The 22,236-nt window shown below is 42.7% G+C and overlaps 1 protein-coding gene across 1 annotated transcript; it reads right to left on the bottom strand.

The window, feature by feature from the left end:
- On the bottom strand, positions 1-15,734 carry LMAN1 (lectin, mannose binding 1; the record flags this gene model as incomplete). The annotated part of the gene is made up of 13 exons (XM_079548145.1): positions 1-37; positions 1,858-1,979; positions 2,639-2,792; positions 8,178-8,248; positions 8,366-8,559; positions 8,855-8,987; positions 9,572-9,630; positions 9,996-10,119; positions 11,545-11,644; positions 12,331-12,392; positions 14,526-14,633; positions 14,719-14,873; positions 15,542-15,734. 13 exons carry the CDS (start codon positions 15,732-15,734, stop codon positions 1-3), a joined length of 1,512 nt encoding a protein of 503 aa, XP_079404271.1.
- Positions 15,735-22,236: the final 6,502 nt, after the last annotated feature.

Below are 22,236 nucleotides of genomic sequence, written 5' to 3'. Positions count from 1 at the left end.
TCAAAAGAACTTTTTGGCTGCTGCTTCCTGTTGACTCCTGAAAGAAAAAAATCAGAAAAATATTCATTAAGCACATAGAAAAAGAAACAAAAAAAAAACAACTAGCTACCAGGTTTAAACAAATATTTGTTTTGTTTTAGGATTAAAAGTATTCCTCCTCAACGGAACTTAGGGAAATGGAGTACAAGTCACAGAACGGCCCTGGTTGGAAGGACCTCAAGGATTATGAAGCTCCAACCCCCTGCCACACGCAGGGCCACCAACCTCCACATTTCATAGCAGCCCAGGCTGCCCAGGGCCCCATCCAACCTGGCCTTGAACACCTCCAGGGATGGACGGGGCATCACAGCCTCTCTGGGCAGCTGTTCCAGCACCTCACCACTCTCATAGCAAAGAACTTCCCCTGACATCCAGCCTCCATCTTCCCTCCCTCACCTTCAAACCATTTCCCCTTGTCCTGCCGTTATCTACCCTTTCCAAGAGTTGAGTAAAAAACTCATATCTTAAGTCATATAGTAAAAAGTAGAAATTTCCTCTATACAGTTCCAATTCTGCATCACAGACAGAAACAAATTCTGGGTAGAAAACAAACTGTGTATGGATCTTAAAAATAAATTCTCTAAAACTTCTCAACATCTGATTTTCCTTTGCCTGACAGGAAAGGAAACGTGCAATTAAGAAGTGATTAACGAGCTTGCTTGAAATGGGTCTTCCTTTTCCCTCTGACACAGAACATTCTTGTTTTTCTCAGTGGATATGGAGCACAAAAGCTAGAATTACAGAGCACCAAGAAGAACTGAAGGAGATTTGCTCATTTAATCTGGGAAGCCATCTCGATGCCACGTTGATGGCATAACGTGACACACATAAAAAATGTACTCTCTCCACTTTGTGGAGAAGCAGACACACAAATAAAAGTGCCACCAGGTATGTTAGTATCATATTAATAGCAGTTATCCTTCCACAGAGACAGCAAACTGCATTTTCTCTTTGAAGAATACTGCAGCTATCTTGGTCCATTCATCTTGATAGGAGTATGCAGCAGAGAAACAGGAGAGAGGACAACCAAACAAGTCCTTACACTCCACGTGTTTTCTTTTTCATCACGTTTAATTTAAATATTACAGCGTCACAGGGAGGAAGAAGAGAGAAGAGCAAACATTCCAATTTGAAAACAAACACACACAAAAACCCTACATGACACTCAGAGCTCCATCAACGATCAATGACCCTTTATAATTAATATCATTAAGAAAAAGTTGACGGAGGCATTTGTCAATTTTGTCAGAGCTGGTAGATACATGCAGTACAAACTCAGATGACATCAGATCTTGTTAAGATATTAATGAACTTCAGTAAATCCAATAGAGGACCACAAGAATGGTCAGGGGCCGAAATGCAGGCCTCAGATGGACTGGGGAGCAGAGGACAGGGGAACGGGACTTCATGCTGGACAAAAGCAGCCTCAAGAGGCCTTGACACACTGGAAAGTGTTAAAGAAACTGAGCTTTTTTAGGGAGATACATATCATCAGACAGAGAGACAAACTGAAGAAAGGACAGTTTCCATTAGATATACAAGGAGGAGGGAAACAAAGTAAGCCTCATTACACTAATGAAACACGGAAAAAGGGATCCCAGAGGACTAGTGAGTTTGAGGTTTTGAAAGATCTGATCAGTGAAAACCCTAAATGACCTGGTGTGAATTCAGTGCTAACTCTGCTTTGAGAACAAGGCTGAACTAAAGACCTCCCAAGTCTCCTCCAGTCTGAATGACTGCTCCTATCACTGCAATTCCATTTCCCCTCAGAAGTTCTAAAGTTACTTGCCTGATGGCTTTAAAAAAATACATACTTACCTATACATGATATAAGCAACGAATAACACTGTTTGCACTGCTACAAAGATGAAGAAGTGCATTGTAGATAAGCATGATGGAAATGGTGGCAAATCTGGACATTTTGGTTTCTCATTAGATGGCTAAAAAGACAAGAGAATACACCACTAAAAGACTGTTAAATAGGATACAAAACAAGGCCTCTGTCACATGATCTAGAAATTAAAACACAAACAGAAGAATACAGACAAAAATGACAGCCACACTGAGAGCAAGCTGAGTAACACTAATCAGAGGTCAGAGGGGAAAGAGTAAGTCTTTAGTAAATTATTGCAGAAATTAAAAAGCTTGCATGGGATCACAAGCTAATTCAGCTTAATTGTTACCTAAGCAAGACTAAAGGTGCTCCTGAATGCTAACACTGTCATCTTTCACACTTAGAGACCTTAATAGCGTTTGCCTAAGTTGTCCCTGATTAAACCTCCCCCTCCTGTGATTAAGTTCAGAAGTCTCCTCCGCACACAGCTGCAAAGCAGTGGGACAAACCCAAAAAAGCACCTAGAAAAACTAATTGCATGACCTTGTTTCCACAGGAATTAGAGTAAAAATCCTGTTCTTTGTGCAAAACTTCTCATCAAGACACAGATCATACAGTTGGGTCAGGGCAGTGCAGTTTTAGCAAAGCAGCTTAATGAAGGATTAATTGCTCTGTAAATTGCATGCTGGCTCATCCCAGCTTTTTACTAACAGCCAAATAAAGAAGTATTACAGTCATGCCTTACTCTATCAGCACATAAATTACCATATTTCGTTGCACTAGATGCTCAATGTCCCTTTTCACTACGTGAAGGTGTTCTTTGATGTCATTGAAATGCTGTGTTGTTTCGTAGACTCCCGCCGCAGGGCCAGGATGCTGAGCTCCACTGATCAGCCTCAGAGTGTCAGCCATGGCATTTCTGAAAAGAGGCAGACCACAAAACACCACTCAACACAAAGCAGTTCTTACACAAACAGCGTTTATGCCGCAAATATTATTGAGATCAGCTTAAAATACCTAACTGCCCCAAAACAAAAATGTGTAGCTTCCAAGAACACCCATCAAGACGTAACTCCTCAATCAAACTACAACATTAAATGCTTGATTCCACAGACAGATTCAATCTGTACGGTGCAGCATCTCCTAAAGTTGTGCTGAAAGGAAGACCTGGCAAACATTCTATTGCTACAGATCTGCTTTGCCCGACTGATGAAGTCCAAAACAAGCCTTTCATCCACGGCTCCCGCCAAGGCTTTAGGATAAACAGAGTATAATACAATCTTCGAAGAAAATCAAAGCTGTTCCAGAAAAAATAAATAAATAAAAGCAGTCATGTAAGAAATAAAAATAAAGAAGAGAGGCTTTAGGGATAAGAAAAGATTTAGATACAACCTTGTTTCATGATTATCATTTATGCGAGAAACTCATTTCCCATACGCACTGCCATTCATACTTAACATTGCCCTCACGTGAATTAATTTTCCTGCTACAACAAATCAGATTGAATCCCTAAAAAGTTCGGGCTCCATACCTAGTCTACCTCAAACAAAACTAATCAATGAGAGAAAAATACTTAATCTCTAATCAATACATTTATAGTTTGTTTTGCCGGCTGTGATGTCTCTTTTCAGTTGCAAAGAGGATTATTCTACAGCTAAAATATTTATCATGTGAACATTAATCTCTCCATTATTAACAGAATAACGGATCCAAATGTATGTATTTGGATTCCTTTTTAATTCACTTATAACTTTACATTTTTGTGCAGATGAGAGCTTGTTTGGATGACTTCGAGGTGAAGTCCTGCCTCCCTGAACAGCAGTCAGCAATTTAATATTAAACAAAACCTGAATGTCATTGGGTAAATCAGTAACAGTGCATCTTAAGTGCTATTATATGTTATAGTGACTTTAAGCAGTTTGTATTTGATGGAAAACTCCAGGTTAAGCACCAAAGCCTGTTTCATTAAGCATCTTCATTAAAATGATGCCCATCTTTCAACTTTCCATCATTTGCTCTTCAAGACACAGAATCAAAAGGAATAATTGGAAACAATCATAAAAAAACCTTTAAAAGGTATGATGCATATTCAAAGGCACTGTTACAGCTCTAAAAACTGTAAGCATAGACATGCTTATTAGTTTACAACTGCAGTCTCACCGTGATAGAAGCAGTAATTAGGCACGCTGCCTAATTACCTGTAGCTACAGACTAAATCAGAGTTGCATGATGATTTAATCTACACTATAATATCAGTACCCTGCACACTTCCCATGTTAACAACAAAAATCTCTCCTCACTTCCAGTGATGTCCTACAAATTCCTTCATCCTTGTCACGCTTCTGAAAACTCAATCCCACTTCCAGCATATGGGCCCTGGGCAGCCTGGTTCAGCATTAAACGTGGAGGTTGGTGGCCCTGCACGTGGCAGGGGTTGGAGATTCGTGATCCCTGAGGTCCCTTCCAACCCTGGCCATTATGTGATTCTGTGTGATTCTGCGATTCCAGCATATCAGGAAAAAAAAAAAGTTTCCCAGTTTTATTTCTGTTAATTCCAGGTAAAGTGCTGCACTGCAGACACTCAGATTTATGGAAAACTCTGTGTTTACCTTAATAGCTTTGTAGCAATATTAGAAAAGTTATCAGGAGGTTTAACAAAAGCAGCTGCTTGCTTCTACATGCCACTGCAAGCAGAACCAGGTGAAGCATCCATCACTTGCTCTCATTCTACATGTCCAGCTTTGAATTTGTACTACTTACACAGACAAAATGAATGCAGAAAAAAAAGAAATCTGCCATGAATTAATTTAACACAGCCTGGGTAGCATTAGCATATAGCCCAGGAATTATTTCATATTCTTATATTATTGTACGGGTTAAAGCCGATCGGTTAACATTTACCAGTGCTGTGAATGAGTGCTGTAACAACTGATTTTAGAAACACTCCACGGGAGACTCCTTGAGCGACCCACGCAAACCCCAACACCAACACTGTCTAATTAATGCTGACAGCAGCTCTGTCCATCCGCATCCACAGCGCTGTTACCCCCAGCCGCTGCTCTCTGTGCTAAAACAGAAGCAGAGTGGCTGAGGACATGAGGACACCTCCCTCCAGCACCACCACCCTGTGCAGCGAGCACCGCCAGGCACCGCCGCCTTCCCCCAGGATGATCCACTTTCTCTGATCAAGCAAAATAACTTCCCTAAACAGACACGGCCTGCCTCAAATTTAATTTGCGTGACTCTGGCATTGACAATATCATGCTGTTAAGTTTCTACTGTACGAACATACAAGATTCTTCTGTAATCAGATGATTAAGAAATCCACAAATCTTGACAAGAGAATTACTTGGACCTTAAGTCCTTTTCCTCTGGGATGACCAGCAGTGGAACAGCAGGCTGTTCATTTCCATCTATAACATTCTTTTTTTTTCCTTTTTAATCTAAGAAAAATATTAAGATGGCGTTACACCAACTCATACCTAGTAAGCAGTCACTGGAAGGGCAGACTGCCAATGTTAACAAGAAAATCTAATTTGCTTGCAAGGTATAAAGATTTGTCAAGAATATTAACAAAAGCTTTCATGGAAGAACAAGTGCAAAAAAAAAATGGAAGCAGTAATCTTTATTCTACAAGAAGCTGACCTACTTAGATGAATTACAAGATCTGCCCTTGAACTAATACTGGAAAAAGCAACAATGACGACAACGACAAAAGCAACAAAGCAAAACAGAAAACCCACAGTTGCTCATGCACCACAATATCCAGCTGTTGGAATGGTTTCTGTTTGGGATTTTTTAGGATTTTTTTTTTTTTTAAAGCTGAAGATAATAAATGTTTCATTATATTCATTCACTACTGTGAATGAAGTATTAAACCAACTCAAAGCCGTTGCAGCTAACGACAGCAACCATTAAACATCTTGGAAGCAGTATATAAAATATCACCACCAAACAGGAACTTTCTCAAATCCATTTTAGCAGTACAGCACCTTCAAGACAAAGACTTTTGCTTCATTTGGTAACTCTGTTTGAAAAGCATACTTCTCCATCAGTTTTAAGATTTCACCTTAAAGAGTAGAACTATTAATCGTTTGGGAACGTTGCAAGCATCCCTGTAGACACCCTGCAGAAGTTTCCTGAGAGCATTAAATGATACGAGTCCCTGATTAAAGACAAAGCAAGACCAACACAAAGCTGAGAGTCTTAACGTTTGAGTCAGACAAGCCCCACAAAACTCTCACACAAACGAACCCAACCAGGCATGTCAACATCTCCAACTGTCGCTTTCTCTCTTACTGTGATAGCCTTCTGTGGGAATGCAAGAAAAACTGTTCAGAACAACAGCTGTGGGGGAAGATAAACAGCATGAGAACCAAGGACACCTCTAGAAGAAGAAAGAACCTCTCACGGCTCTGACTGGATAAGCGCCTGCATGAACAGTTGAAGAGTGTTTGTGGAATGCTCTGCTGGTGTGTAAAAGTGGATGGGAAAGTTGTAGGGGTGGATGGGAAAGCTAGAAAAAGAAAACTTGTGAAGGTATATAAGTGATGTGAGAACTTGTAATGAATGATTTGGATCGTGGCAAACACAAACAAAACATCTCAGTCTGTGCATCGGATGCTGCCGCCTTCAGTAGCAAAGGATATTGATTTATCAGATGAAAGGCACTAGAACATAAATATTTAAACCATTAGAATATCCAAAATACCTTCAAATGGCACCATGTACCCCATATATAAAGAACATGCACTTACATCACAGCTGAGTTTCAAACTATTACCTCCACCAATGTCAAACGCAGGTATTTATACCCATTGGTAACATCCCCCCTTCTCTCCAGGCTTTACAATCCCAGCCTCTCACTTTTCTTTGTACGACAGATTCAAACCCTTAACCATTTTCATGGTCATTCATTGGACAACCTCCAGCAAGCCCATATCTGCCTTGTACTACAGACTCTCCCAGCACCCAGGACTCCAGACTGGTACCAGTTGTGCTGAGTAAATACAACTATCTCCCTTGGGTCACTAGCAATGCTCTAATGCAGCCCAGGGTGCAGCCCAGCTGGTGGCCTTCGCCATATGGGCTATTGCTGTTCCACATTCAGCTTCCTGTCCCCCAGCAGTCATGTTCATCTCTGTAAAGCTGCATTCCAGCTGATCAGTTCCCTGCCTGTACCGATGGGCAGTTACTGCTTCACAGCTGCAGGACTTTGTAATGAAGGTGACTTCAAAAGTAATGATTCCTATCTCTTTCCAGAGAAAGTACAACAGATACAAAGAGCATAATGACACCATTCGATACAGTGAATTCTAAAACTGCAAAACACTTCTCCAACATGATCGCTATCATTAGCTCTGCATTTTTGGTAGCAGTAAACAAGAGCCCTCATACTGTGCCCATAAAAATCTGAACCAGAGGAAGCGAGCCACGATTGCTACTGCTGAAACACACCACCTACCATCTTACTATGCTAACATTCACTCTTTGGTTTCCATAAACATTCAGCAACCACTAACCAAAGTCAGTGGGTGCCTTTTTTCCTGAATGGAAGAATTCAGTGCCATACCTTAGCTCCAAACACACCTCCAAGTCAGGCGCCATTCTGTCGCACTGCCCCTCTGCTGCCATCTGTTGTGAGGTGACAACACGTAACAGAGTACAGGCAGGAAGCTTCAACCTCTACTGCCAGAGAACCACTATCCACCTCTGACCTCATGGGCCAATATCATTACACAGGAGGTGGTTTTGGAGACTTTTGGAGTAGCCCTCACACTTGCCCATGTTGAATTTCATGAGGTTCCAGAGGGAATCTCATGAAATCCTTCTGGAATCTCACAACTCTAGGTCCTACTGAACCAGCCACTGAACCAACCAACTGCACAACCATTCCAGATATGAGTTACCTGTAAAATTTCTGAGCATGCACCCAGCCCTACTGCCTGTGTCATTAATAAAGATGCCTGAAGAGGACGGGCTCCACTATTGACCCCTAAGGCACACCAACAGTGACTGGCAGGTTATCAAACTAGCCATTCTATGGGAAGAGTTTGTCTTCAAAGGCACTGTACTCACCTTGTCATTGCAGTGAAATCTCACGATAAATTGAAGCCCATTAGGGAGACTTAATCACCTTACAGACACAAACTTACTTTGTATTTATCACAGAAATGGAAACAGTCACCGCTAAGGAGTTAACGTACAGAAATGTGAGTTCTGTCAATATTCTCCTACTGAAACAATAAATATCATTTAGGAAGTGGGAGGTGTAAAATTCAGAACATATTTAGAAAGCACTCACTTCATTTCATTTACTTGTTTAATGACCTCTTCTTGAGTTTTCACAACTGTATCAATCTCCTGCTGGGAAACCTGGTGTAGAGTGAGGAGGGAATGGTGAGAAAAACAAATCAATGTACCTTGGAAAAAGTAATTGTGCTTTCTGAAGTTAGGCTGAGCTGCCAACTGCAGTGTGTATTTTGAACATACCTGTCCTTGCTGACCTGAAACAGCTGCTCCTCTTTTAGCAATCTCCTCCGTGACTGCAGAAACATATCTCCTCTGCTCATCAAGAATCATGTCCAACTGCCTATTGAGCTGTTTGATTTCGAGATGAATTCGATTCTGCCCTTCAAAGATTTGCCTGAGCTCCCGATCGCTTACACTTTCGAAAGGATCATCAGCTGGCAGGAAAAAACAAAGCACAGGTAGCTGTTACACACATGTATTTCTAATTTACTGGACTGTGTCACCCTTGTAGTGTTAAAAGTTTCCATGTGAAATCAGTGGAGAAACTCCCCAAACCAATATTTGCTGAGAGTTGCAGGTGCATGTTACCGGCATGTAAAAAAGGGCTATCCCAACACTCCCTGCAATCAGCTCATTCTGTCAGTGCACCACAGCATCAGGCTTGTGTTCTGAACATCCCTGAAAGCAAATATTTTCCTTGACAACTGAAAAGCTGCTCAAATAACTTGCCTGGTTGTCCCTGCACATCAGGATGCTCCTTTTGAAACTCTTCTTTCTTTTTATCCAATTCTTGTTGAAAGTGTTCAAATTCTTCTTGATACTTCTCCTTATCTTTTTCAGGAATTTCTGCATCTGATGTGGGCTTTAATACATTGCCAAAGTAAGAAGAAAGTAGGGAGAACAGGATTTTAATGCTCTCTACCACCCATACATGACTCATCGTGCAGCAAACACTGTCTAGACCTCAGGTTTGATGACACGGCACAATTAATGAAGCACACTAAAGTTGAAGTGAGGAACCAAACAAACCCATGGAAAATCCTAGCTTTTTCCTAAAAAGTACACTTTCTAGAATCACAATCAAGGACTTTTACAAGGACAGATGCTGTTAACAGTAGAGAAGTGTTCTACAGGAATGGGAAGTTGAAAGCAAAACCAGATTATCTGTCCACATTCTGAAGACGGTGTCCTTTTTTTAGTTTATTTGCATGTTTTGTTTTAGTATCACTATTTTTGTTCATTCAGTGCTGTTTCAAGAGTTCTGGTCGCAAGCATAAGTAAAATGATACTGAAACATTGCAGTATTTATCTGATTTTTTCCAAAATGGGCAACAGCAGAGCTACACACAAAAATTCTACATATGACTACAGAGCAAATGCTAAGATCTGAGGATTAAATATAAAATATACTAGAACATTTTACAAATTATGCACAAAAACACTTACTACTTCCTTCCCAGGCTCAGTCAACTGGAAGGTCAGGAAAGACAGGACATCATGGTCATCTGGATAAAACAAAATCAAAAATCAATGCTGTGAACTGATCCTCCCCATGCACCATGAAACATCCTGCAACTTCCCAGGTCAACCTTGTACTTGCAAAGGATCTTCAGCTGAAAGTATCCTCCCACACTCCTCCCAAAAGTTCACCCAGCAGTGATTGAGGCTGATTAACACCCCGCTCAGGGCAAACTGAAGGTATTTCTGCTCTAGTTAGAAAAAGGCCTGAGCACATCAGAAATTCGGGAGCAGCAGGGCATTAGTTACTTTACCACGATCCAAAACTGGCATAACTGATCAATGCTAGCAGTAGAATAAATAAGCCTTGCTAGTCTCCATACTGTCTGCCATAATGCTTTACGTTCACTACCTGCAAGTCCCCCCGTTGCTGCAGATATTCCAAAATATCCTTGTGATGGCAACACCATGTCTTCCACTTTAGCACAAAATTCATAATCTTCCTTATCTGGAGTAAATCCATTGTTAATTAATACCTACAAAGAAACACACCTATAGTTATTAACCACAAAAATCTACTTGTGCCAGCAGTTTTGCTTGAGCAGTATCTGCATTTGGCTGTTAGTTTATAGCAATGGTCACAGTTGCAACTCATCAGATAAACCTGTAGCTGATACCAGAATCCAAAGACTACTTAATCTCTGAAGTTTCCACTGGGGAAACTCATAAGCTGATTCAAAGTTCAACGTGAACAGAATTCCTCATTTTCTATTCATCGCTCCCGAGGACATACTGCACAGAAATCATTTTTATATTAAAATATATTCATCTCAGTTACAAGAAGCAGCAGAACAAATTAATATAGGGAAATATTCATCCAGATCTAAAAATATTAACTCTACCTCCTGAAATTCCTGACCTAGAGATCAACAAAGGTTAGACTCTCAAGTACAAATCCCATTATGATTCTGGGCAACACATATTTGGTGCAGTCCAGTAGAGTCACCCTTATTTGTTCTTCAGTACATCGAAGCTTAGAGAGATTCTCTTTTTCTCCACAGATTCACTTGCAGAACTGTTAAGGTTAGCAGCACCACTTGGGTCAGGAGTTCTAGGTAAAGCAGTAGGATTCGGCACATTAAAGAAGAGAGCTGTATCAGAAATTTAATTTCCACTCAAGACAAATGCATAGCCTTTAACATTACCACACAGTACAAGGTCCACTTTCCTCTAGGTGCCCTCATGTTTATTTTGTGGAGAAACTTTTACCAAATGACAGATGCGTGCTTTAACTGGCTAATAGTACAAATAGTGTCTGAACTACAATGGTAACTTCTTCACAGAAACCAGAAGAAAGAAAAAACAACTTCTTCATGGCTGCCTGAAACCAGCACACCTGTATTTTTCTCTCCTTACTTGGGAGGTGCTACAACCATCTGAGTAGTACTTAAGAAGTCTTGAGCACTTCCTTACACCAACGTCTTCCTCAACATTCTAAGACGTGCCACTTCTTGGAGACAGGAAGCCTTAAGCAGCAAATTTAAGTGTGCTGCCAAAGAGCTTTTTTTTAATTAATTGCCTTTCAATAATCTTCAACAATCAGCTGGAAAACCCTCCGCAGCTCAACAATCAGCTTGAGCAACGCTGTCCAAATTCAACAGCTGCTCGACCACTTGGAAGATGAGGCACATATGCTGGCTTTGGGATTTGGGGCAGGTAGGACACGACTGGAACTGACCTCTAAGAAACACCACAAAAATCAGCAATAGCTGCTGACTCAGCTCAGGATGCACTGTAAGAACTCGTGCAGTACTTGAATGTAGGGCACCTCATTCCAGCTCCTGAGTTACTAAGCTCAACATTTAACACAGGAGGTGGGGAGGTGTTGAAAAAAAACAGCAACCACCTCACACTTAAAAAGCTGAGCAACAGGAGTAATTGTGTTATTTCAGAGTACTTACAGTCAGTGTTTTTTGGTAGTAGGTGATTTTTGCTCGAACAGGATAGGGCTTATTACGAAAGTCCCTCTGACAGGAGGCCAATGCTTGTGTGGAGCCATCGCTATGCAAGAAGACAACTTGCATAAGACTGTATCTTATGACTTATCAGCTAATGCAGAAAAGCATCAATGTATCACTAAGAACCATCACACTTTTTTCAAAACATAAAAGCCATAACAAAATATGTTTCCATTGTGGTGACTTAACTCTGGGCTGAGTGGTGCTACATATTTTACACTGAATAGCACAGATGGAAAACAGTAAAGTCTGTTTGCTTTAAGTCATTCCCACATTCATCAATTAACTATAGTCTGGAACAACCGTAGTTAAGCTAAATAGTTCTCCTCTCAGAAAACCCAAAAATATGTTAATTTTACCAGAAACCACCACAAATCAAAACCAAATACATCAATTTACGAGAGATTAGTTTCCAGCTAGTCACTCCTTTCAGTTACTAGCCGTGTGTGGAACACATCTATTAGCAATAAAGAGGTAAAAAGTCTGTACATCCACTCATTCGAGCTCACCCATCCCCAAGCCCACTTCAATATCCACTGCCTGTTCCTGTGCTCTTACTGCCAAAACAGCATTTCAACAAACAGAAAAACCCAAACATAGGATGAGGGATGGGAAAAGAAGTTTCATAATAAAAGAAACCTTAAAAGCATTTCTCAAAGGCTTCCATGCAACATCTCATCATCCAAAAGAAAAGATTCATGACGAAGTCAAGGCTGAAAACAAACTTACTTCTGGTGGTCATACAGAAGCTTTCCATCATTGCCCACAACAACGACACCAGGATTGTTTTTCTAAAAAATAAACAAAAAAACCCAACAACTATCACATAAATAAAACAGGTTAATTCAAAGTGAAATATGTACAACCCCAGTGACAGGCTTTTTCAATGTTTGAGGTCGTGTGTCACACTGCACACTTTACAAGAGGCTGCCACACTCTTTGTGCTGCTGGGAGTGGGGAAAAAAAGGTTCTTGGCTATCCAACCAAACAGCATCATTTCAAAAACACAAATGTAAAACCCGCAGGTAGAAGAAAGGTGTATGTAGCAAATGCACTGATTTTAAAAAGCACAGATGATTACTGCATCTGACTCTGGCTGTGTAACTTGGAAAGACAGCTGGCATCCCTCTGACCTCACGAGTCATTACAAAGGCCACAGCAGCAGCTATCTGCCAGAGACTGAGCCATCTGCCAAACACACCCCTGGTTATTCAAACCAAAAGAAAAACGAGAACAAGCTGAAGTAAGAGCAAAACAGATTTACTGTTCTGCCAGTTGAGTTTAGAAAGCTAACTCTTCTTTTCATAGGAACACAAGATTACAGAGATAATCTCCCCTTCAGCGTTTCCATTCACCGTCTCCATAAGGAATATACTGTCCAACTGGACAGTCTCATAGTCCTATAGAAAAGATGACAAGCCTTGCTCTCAGGAGTTCAAGAAAAACCCGATGCTCAATTCACAGCGTGGGGCAGGGTGGTCCTTTAATGCCATAAGAAATCAGCACAGCTAAAGAAAGCGACTGCTTTACTTCACCATGTATATTGTGGCAATAACAGAACTGCAACCAACACCAAGGAATACATCAGTTTTTACTCCTCAGCCACGGTGCCTGGTTAGATAGATTGCTTCAAATCAGTATTACACACTCTGTACAATCCAAATACTTCAATGTCATCTTCTTACAGTTAGCTTCAGTACAACAGTAGTAGTTCTGTATCAATTCAGAACAGTACCAAGAAGAATTAATTTCTGCACAGAGTTGGAAGAAAGCAGTAGGCTATCATTAAAAAAAAAAAACAACAAAACAAACACCAACTCTCACAACTCCAGGATTTAAGATGTGTCAGATCAACACAGGCACAGCAAAGGCTTTTCTTTCAGCTGGTTGTCATCATTTTTTTAAAAACAGACAAATTCATATCACACAGACTAAACTCATGATTAGAGACACAGTTCTGAAGTCCTGGCCAACAGCATTGTTTACATGCAGCAGATGCAGATGGCACCTTTACCCAGCCACTGCTGGGGTCCGTGTCCCTGACAGAAGTCAGAAGAGGGGGGAAAAAAAAAAAAGAAAGTATTTCAAAACTCTTAGTAGGTAGAACAACATTCCATTTCTAGCCTTCTTAAGATGGGAAATATGAATGCCACCCTCAGCCTGTCAACTTCTATATATGTTGACTGTATTTTAAAACACATCTGTACAAAAAAAAAAAAACAACAAGCAGAACACCCTAAATTGTTATACCTACAAAAACAGAGAAAAAACTGGGGAAAAAAAAAAAAGAAAAAAGACAAAGTAGTAACAGAAGAAAGCAAAGCAGATAAACTGTTTTATTTCTGAGGATCTTCAAATCATTCTGGAGCACGAAAAGCAGGTAGATACAGCAAAGCTACCGAATTTTGGGTAGGAAAAACGCAAAGCACTGCCATCCTCATTGCCACTGACTTTTTGCTGTTAACCACTCGAGTCAGATTTGTTCCAAGAGCATTTCCAAGGAAAGACATGGAAATGTGTTTCCCTATGGCATATTTTGTACAATACGCTGCTTCCAAAGCATAAATCTTCAGATTTATCAGCATTTTGAGCTGCCTATGGAAATCCCCTACTTCAGCTTCTACGTGTGTTCAAATCATTTTCCCTCCAAAGCTAACAGATGAACCAAAACTTGGTAGTCTAGTTAGAGTTATGCTTCTGCTTTCTAGCTTGAACCCCTTCCCCACTCCTCAACCTTCCCCAAAAGAGCATATGGGAAAGGTCTAGATTAAATTCTATCAGAGAAATATGATTGTTTTAATGCAGCCCTTTAAGTAAGAGGTGGGGGGAAATAGGAAAGTGACATGCTATTTTTTTCTACAAAGCCTTGAGTGCCAAACAAGCAGGAAATTTATGTTTACTAGAAGAGTTTGCTGCCAACCAACCTTTCCATCATTGTCAAAGGAATCAAAGAAAATTCCAACACCATTCCACTTGTCAGCTGCCCCAAACACGGGACCTTCCATGCCTTGCTCCTCTGTAAACCAGATTGCCTGTTACAGAAAGGAAGGAAAAACTGTAAGCCTACAGCCACTTTTTTGAGTAAGCCTCTTTCTTACATCAGATCAAACTCAATACCAGCCCATCGGCTCCAATGCGGCCTCTGCCTGTAACTCGAAAGGTCACTTCGACTTCCCAGTATTCAAATATTGACTTGTTTTTGGTCCACACCGATCCCTTCTGGCTCTTCAAAGACGTTGTTATACGAATCTGATCCGCGCTCGGTATAGCATCTGGAAGGGAAAGGAACAAACATTTTAGGTAAACACTCAGGGAGGAAAACAAAAATGAACCTAAAAGCAACAAAACATGAAAACAGAAAGGATTGTTACTTTTAGCAGGGTAATTATTACTGCTTTTCAAAGCGTTTTTTCACCATTTGTTTGGTACAACAACACGCACCTGAAAGAGAAGGTTGATCAGATGGCTAAAATACGAACACAGATATTTTTTTTTAAAAGTTTTTTGCTAGGACGTATTGCATTTTTTGCTGTTTTTTTACACAAATCACTGTTTTCTCCACACAAACAGACGGCCTCTCCCCTTCTGTTCATCCCCGAGCGCTGCCCTTTTGACACGTGTAGCACAACGCCACATAACTGTGAGCCACAACCCAGCACCCAGGGAGCGGGCCCGGATCAACTTCACAAAAATAAAGGGGAAAAAAAAAAAGAAACAAACAAACAAAAAAAAGCAGACAAAACGACTTCAGCGACAGCAAAACGGGGCCGAGCTGCGCGCCCTGCAGCGCTGCAGGGGCAGCCCCCTCCGCCCGCAGTGACACATCAGCACCGCGCACGGGGACGGACCGGGGCTCCGCAGCACCGCCGGGAGGGGGGACCGCCGCCGCACGGCGCCGCACGACCCCGCGCCGCCCGCAGCCCGCTCCCCCGCCACTTACTGCCCGTGTGCGCCCAGAACGGCACCGTGCCGTCCGCCTGCACCAGGTGCGGCCCTTTGAAGCTGTACTTGTACTCGAAGCGGCGGTGCGGCCCCGCCGAGCCCTCCGCCGCCACCGCCGCCCGCCCGAAGGCCAGCAGCAGCCCGGCCACCAAAGCTGCCGCCAGCCCGCCTCGCTCCGCGCATGCCGCCATCTTGCACCGTGCTGCGGGACGGCGCGCGCCGCCAACAGGGCGCCACGCGATTGGCCGAGCGAGGGGGCGGGGCCACGGCACGGCATGTGGGCCTCCAGGCGGGGCTTCCGGGAGGGGTGGGCGGGGCTTCCGGGAGGGGTGGGCGGGGCTTCCGGGAGGGGTGGGCGGGGCTTCCGGGAGGGGTGGGCGGGGCTTCCGGGAGGGGTGGGCGGGGCTTCCGAGCGGCCGCGCCTCCGCTTCCGCCTTCTCCTCCGCCTGACGAGGCGTGGGGCAGGGGATGGTCCGTTGTGCAGTTCATCTGTGGGGATACGTGGAGTTAGAGCTGTGCGTGCTAGCTGGGAAAGGTGCATTCCCCATTAGGCGAGGCGTAGACGCTGCTGAGTTGGTGTGGTAGAGAAGTGTTTCTGAGATGAATGTTGGAAGAACTTAAACTTTGTGTTCTTGTTAAGTGTTGGCTGAGAAGGAAGTGCTGTAATAACAGTTATATAATATCCCTCAGTAACATCAGGCTGTCTTGGGTACTGGTGTTTTAAGGGAATTGGGGAATTAAGGGAATAGGTGATATGAAGGGAATTGGCTCTTTCTTCCTTGACAAAACTCAGCTCCATAAAGATCTAGAAGAGAATTCATAGAACCTTTGGGTTGGAAGGGGGCTCTGGGGGCCATCTCGTCCATCTCCCCTGCAGTGCACAGGGACGCCACAGCTCCATCAGGTTGCCTAGGGCCTGATCCAGCCTGGCCTTGAAGGTCTCCAGGGATGGGGCATCCTGCCGATAGAATCTAGAACATTCTGGCATAGAATGCACAGCAGTTACTTCTGGGGGGTAAAACATCATAAGTGTCGTGAATAAGATGTGAATAAAGCAGCATGAAGCCCTGCCCTGAACATACCATGCGCCTGGCAGTAAGCTTGGAACTTGCAATGACAGTAAAATAACCGAGCCACACTGAAAGGACAAAAAAGCCAAAAGCACTAGCCTTGAAACAAATCTCTTTATTACCCCCACACATAAGCATGTCAGAAATTCTGCAGCTTAAAGTCACAAGCATGGAATAATTCCTAACTTAAGAGAACAAACATGGGACTGCAGAACTTCATGACAGTAAGTTTTTTTATAGAATCATAGAATCATGGAATCACAAGGTTGGAAACGACCTGCAAGATCACCTAATCCAACTGCCTTCCCATCACCATTGCTACCACAAGCACTAAGCCACATCTCCAGCTCCTCATCCAGGCGCCTCTTGAACACTGCCAGGGATGGCAACTCCACCACCTCCCTGTGCAGCCATTGCAGTGCCTGACCACCATCTGAGAGAAAAAGTTCTTGTTATGTCTAACCTAAACTTCCTCTGGTACAACCTGTGGCCATTTCCTTGGGTCCTGTTTGTTGCCGGGGAGAAGAGGTCAAACCCCTCCTCATCTCAGCCTCCCTTCAGGAAGTTGTAGAGTGCAATGAGTTCTGCCCTGAGCCTCCTCTTCTCCACACTGAACAATCCCAGCTCCCTCAGCTGCTCCTTGTAAGACTTGTGCTCAAGTACTGATGGGTAAAAGAGAACATTATGAAAGGCCGCGCTAGTTGCAAAAACTACTGTTGAGACCACCGTGGTCTCAGTTATAACTTCTATCCCAGAAAATACCCTCATTGCTGAAGTTCTTTAGTTCTACAAAAGCACCTTGTGCTTCGCGGAATGTTAACATGAGCTTATTTATCATTGTATTAGTTCTGCAAAGGTGTTGACATCCAAGTTTTTCTACAGAAAGCACAGTGCTATGCACAGTGTGTACCAGCACAAAGGATCTCGCTGATACATCTAAGGCATCTTCTTTAACAGCAAGAACTGTCAGTAAACTTTGCAAGTTTTCTTACACTTCAGAATTGCACATACATGGCAAAGTTGGTGATAATTTAGTTGAGGACACAACCAGAACATATTTGTCACAATCACAGACTGTCTGAGGTTGGAAGAACCTCTGGTCCATCTGGTCCAACCACTGCGCCTTTGGTGCCAGCCAGAGCAGGGTGCCCAGGCCCCTGTGTCCAGGGGCAGTAAAGTACTGCTTCCTGTCATTAACACAGGCAAAATTTTGGAATGTGGCCCTAGCCTGAGATAGTTAGTAATTGGCTTGTCTGCGGTTACATAATAGATTAATCTAACTTCAGTTCCTGCATATCTACATCTACAGGATAGGAATTTACCTCTGCTGTTACCATTCTGGACTCCCTATATAGCAAGCATAGTGAAGTGAGCAAGGGTCTTTTCATATCATAGAATCATAGAATGGCCTGAGTTGAAAAGGACCACAATGCTCATCTTGTTCCAAGCCCTTGCTGTGTGCAGGGTTGCCAACCACCAGAGCCACATCCATGCCTCCAGAGATGGGGCATCCACAGCTTCCTTGGGCAACCTATTCCAGTGCCTCACCACCCTCTGAGTGAAAAAATTCCTCCTCATATCCAACCTAAACCTCCCCTGTCTCAGTTTAAGACCATTCCCCCTTGTCCTCTCACCATTCACCCTCACAAACAGCCGTTCCCCCTCCTGTTTATGCGCTCCCTTCAAGTGCTGGAAGGCCACAATGAGGTCTCCCTGGAGTCTTCTCTTCTCCAAGCTAAACAAGCCCAGTTCCCTCAACCTTTCCTCACAGGAGAGCTGCTCCTGCTCCAAGAGCTCCACATCTTTCCTGTGCTGGGGGCCCTGGATGCAGCGCTGCAGATGGGGCCTCACAAGAGCTGAACAGAGGGGGACAATCAAGGGGGACGATCCCCTCCTTCTCCCTGCTGGCCACCCCTTTTTAATGCAGCCCAGAACACAGCTGGCCTTCCGGGCTGCAGGCGCACACTGCTGGCTCGTGTCCAGCTTCTTGTCTACCAGGACCCACAAGTTCTTCTCAGACCCCCAAGTTTTTCTTAAATGGATTCCCGAAAGGCATCAAAGTCTACCTTAGAAGTACCATTTTCCTCATATAAATGATAGAGAAAGCAAGGTCTGTGGTAGACATCTCTATCACGTGTGCTTTCATTTAATCTGACACATCATATGGCTTGGTAGCTGATCTTCCTCTCTTCACCATCCTTCAGCACCATTACCTGTTTCTCTCTTGTTTATTGCAGTCTAGAGCAGTCAGGAAAATGCTTCTCAACACCATCTGTATTTGTTCAAACACAAAAGGAATCTTTGTAATCCATTATACAAGCCTTTAGATTACTTCAAAGCAGTCAGAGACATTCCAACAACCATGTTTTAATCATGTACCAGCTTTCCAAAAGAGAATCTCAGTTTACAGATGCCTACATTTGAAGATGTTACAAAGCATGCACGTTTCAGTTACTCTCTGCCACTGGCTATGGTAATGACTGAAAATGTTGTGAGTGGTCCCAGTGAGCTTTTTATGCATAGCTGTGCAAATGCAGAACAAATATCGCTACGGTTATTTACAATTTTCTAGAAAAAAAAAAAGAAAATCACAGACTGCATTTTTATGAGAGATTTGCTTTCGTGGCCCTTTCTGGCTTTTCAAACAGTGTAAAGTTTTTGTCTACCCACTCCAAAAACAGAAACAACCCCTAAGCATTACATAATCAAAAAGCAATGCTTAGAACAGCACAACTAAGGCTCTAAATGCTCAGAATAAGGAGTGTCATGAACATGAACAACCAGTTTTTCTCTACTTACCCCATACACACTTCCATCAACTTTCTTAGCCTTATTCTATCTAGAAGAAGAAAGTCTGTCACTTTCTTAGGCCTGGCTTATAACTGTAGGTCTGTTTCTAGAGTCCTGGGCAGGCTGCAGGAATGGGCCAATAAAATCTCCTCAAGTTCAACAAAGGGAAATGCAGAGTCCTTCACCAGGGGTGGAACGCATGCACCAGGAGAGGCTGGGGAGCAACCAGATGGAAGGCAGCCCTACTGAGAATGACTTCAGGTCCTGGTGGACAACAAATAGTCATAGCACAGCAAAAGCTCCCTTGAAGCTAAGTTGTCCAACAGCACCCTAACAGAACAGCATCACTAGCACATCAGGGAAGATGATTTTTCCTCTTTGTCATTGATAACAACAATCTGTATTCTCTCCCTAGACTAAGCAGGATAGTGCTCTTGCAATCTGTGGCTTGCACATCCTTCCTTATGCATACGTTAGATCACTAGCAGACTCCTTAAACACCGGAGGAAAAGAGTTCTTCAGACTAAAAACTGTCAAAATGCAGTTCTTAGCATTAATTACGACACTAACACATTTAATTTCCAGCAAGTTTCTGGCATCAATCCTTAGTAGCCACATAAAAAAATACCGTGGATGTGCTTCTTCCAGTAAGATCTGTTGATATCTTTTTTTTTTTTTTTTTTTTTTTTTTTTTTTTGCTGTTGACTCAAAGAAAGCAGTAAAAGGAAGCAGTGACCCCTAGTTGCATGTTTTAGAAAACAGAAATATTCCGTGGTCTGTGGTCTGTTTCAGCCTTGAAACAAAGCAAAAGTTCCAGCCCTGTAGGCAAGCCTGCTCTGGTACTTGGAAAGGTTATAATGGTACTAGAGGAGCTGACCAGGAGTGTGTACTGCAGCCTCAGAGAAGTTTCTTAGTGCAAAGTGCTGACAAAGCAGCCACATTTGAAATTATATGCTGGGCTACAAACTGGAGCAGCTGACGTGCCAGCACACAGCTCTTGCTGCTCCCCACTGAGGCAGCAGTGATCACAGAAGGCCCAGAGAAAGCCTGTGATGACCGTGGGTTGAAATGTCCCATGAAATGCTCAGAGCTTACCTGCCATACCCTGCAGCTTAAGAGACCTCGCTGGCAGGGTCTGTTAGTCACCGGGAAAGCCGCAGAAGTCTTTTTTTGTGATGAGTTAATTGCCAGACTGGCTAACTGAAGGATCTTGCTGCCTGCCTTCCTAGGTCCCTCAAGCACTCTTTGTTTTGTTACTCTTTCTCGAACTAATTTGCTCTATTTTCCCATAGGGAACTGAAAAGCTCTTCCAGACTGAACTAAACTTACACTGAAACTATTCTTATATGCCTACCGACCTTTTGTTAGGATCCTGAAATGGAATATGCCATAGGCTACAAAGCATTATTGTATGACTCCCTTCTGTTATTTTTCTAAGCTAGAGATCAAAAGGATATAAAACAAAGAAATAAACAAGGATTGCAGATATCTTAAGAGCAGCTGGGCACAATTTCAAGTGTTTTTTTTTCCCCCCCTCAAATTAATTATCTTAATTCCCGGTAGTGATGTCAATTCAGCCGTACAAGAGGATCGGTATTTTTAGAAGGGATCTCTTATTCAGATACTTTCATTCCCCTGTTGGTTTTGCTGTAAGAGAAACCAGTCACAGCTTGCTGCAGCATTGTAGCCTAGCACTTAAAAAGATTACATAGCATACTCTTCCTTTCTACACTGCTCTGGTCCGGTCTACACAAGGGGATAGCAGAGGACATGACACTTTGCTGGTTCTTTTACACGTTCTCAGTGGACTGAGAGAGAACGGTAATTGTCTTTCCTTTGTCCCCAGGGGAATCTGTGTCACCAGACCCTGTGCTCTCCATTCATTTATTTATGTATTTAGTCTCTTTTCCTATGGCAGTCATGAGGTTCCTGTAAGCAGTGTGAAAATCTGGCCCACACTTCTGGACCCTTCTTCAAAGAAGGCAGCGGTACCAGGAAGGTCCCTGGCTTTTTCCTAACGTTGCATGGTGAACTTGAAGGCAGAGGGAAATCACTGAGTGCAGCGAGCTTGTTTTTCATCCTCATAGTTTGAATGCAGAATCTGAAAGAAGGGAAGCATGGATTTCCTAAGAAAATGCTTTCTTCTTTACATAGTGCATGTGTAAAGCACATACTTGTATATCTCTTATTTATCTATATTTTAGAAAGCATCTCAAAATTCTGTGCTTCTGTGAAAACTAGAACTTCTGGGAGAAATGCTCAAAACGCTGGGAAAGCAAGCTATCCCTTCAAGCTGTTCTGTCTACTTGAGCTCAGTGCCGAGCTCACTGAGTTCCTTCCTGCTAAGGAAACAAAATGATTTCTTAATTGTTAGAACTTCCTTCAGCACTGTCCTGCAAATAATACATGAATTCAAACGCAGAAAAGAAAGAAAATGGAAAAAAAAATAATAATGAGGTCATGGTGTTGCCTTTCTAAAAAGTGCTGAGGAAGCCATTGCTTACCATTCTAGCGGCACAATTCTGACATATACTGTTTTGTACTGAGAAATTCCGAGCAGGAAGATAGGTGAGCTTATCTGCAACCTCCATTTGTCACACTGGTGAAAGAAAGGCGTGCTGTCAGAAAACAGAAGCAATACTTTTACAGATACCAACTTTGTTTTGTCTCTGAGGACATGCAGAAGTAGTGAAGTCACTTCTCGTATGAAGAATATCTTAAAATGTACAGTCATCCTAAGGAGATAATTAATATTCCGACCCTCTTTTGTTATTTCCTCACTTTCCCTGTGACAGCTTTGAGGATTCTCCTGTGTTATTTCTTTTAGTCCAGG

Source organism: Tetrao urogallus, assembly GCF_951394365.1.
Source record: "Tetrao urogallus genome assembly, chromosome: Z".
Taxonomy (NCBI): Eukaryota; Metazoa; Chordata; class Aves; order Galliformes; family Phasianidae; genus Tetrao; species Tetrao urogallus.
Note: the sequence above shows the minus strand (reverse complement) of the source record. Positions and strands in the feature narration are given on the sequence as shown.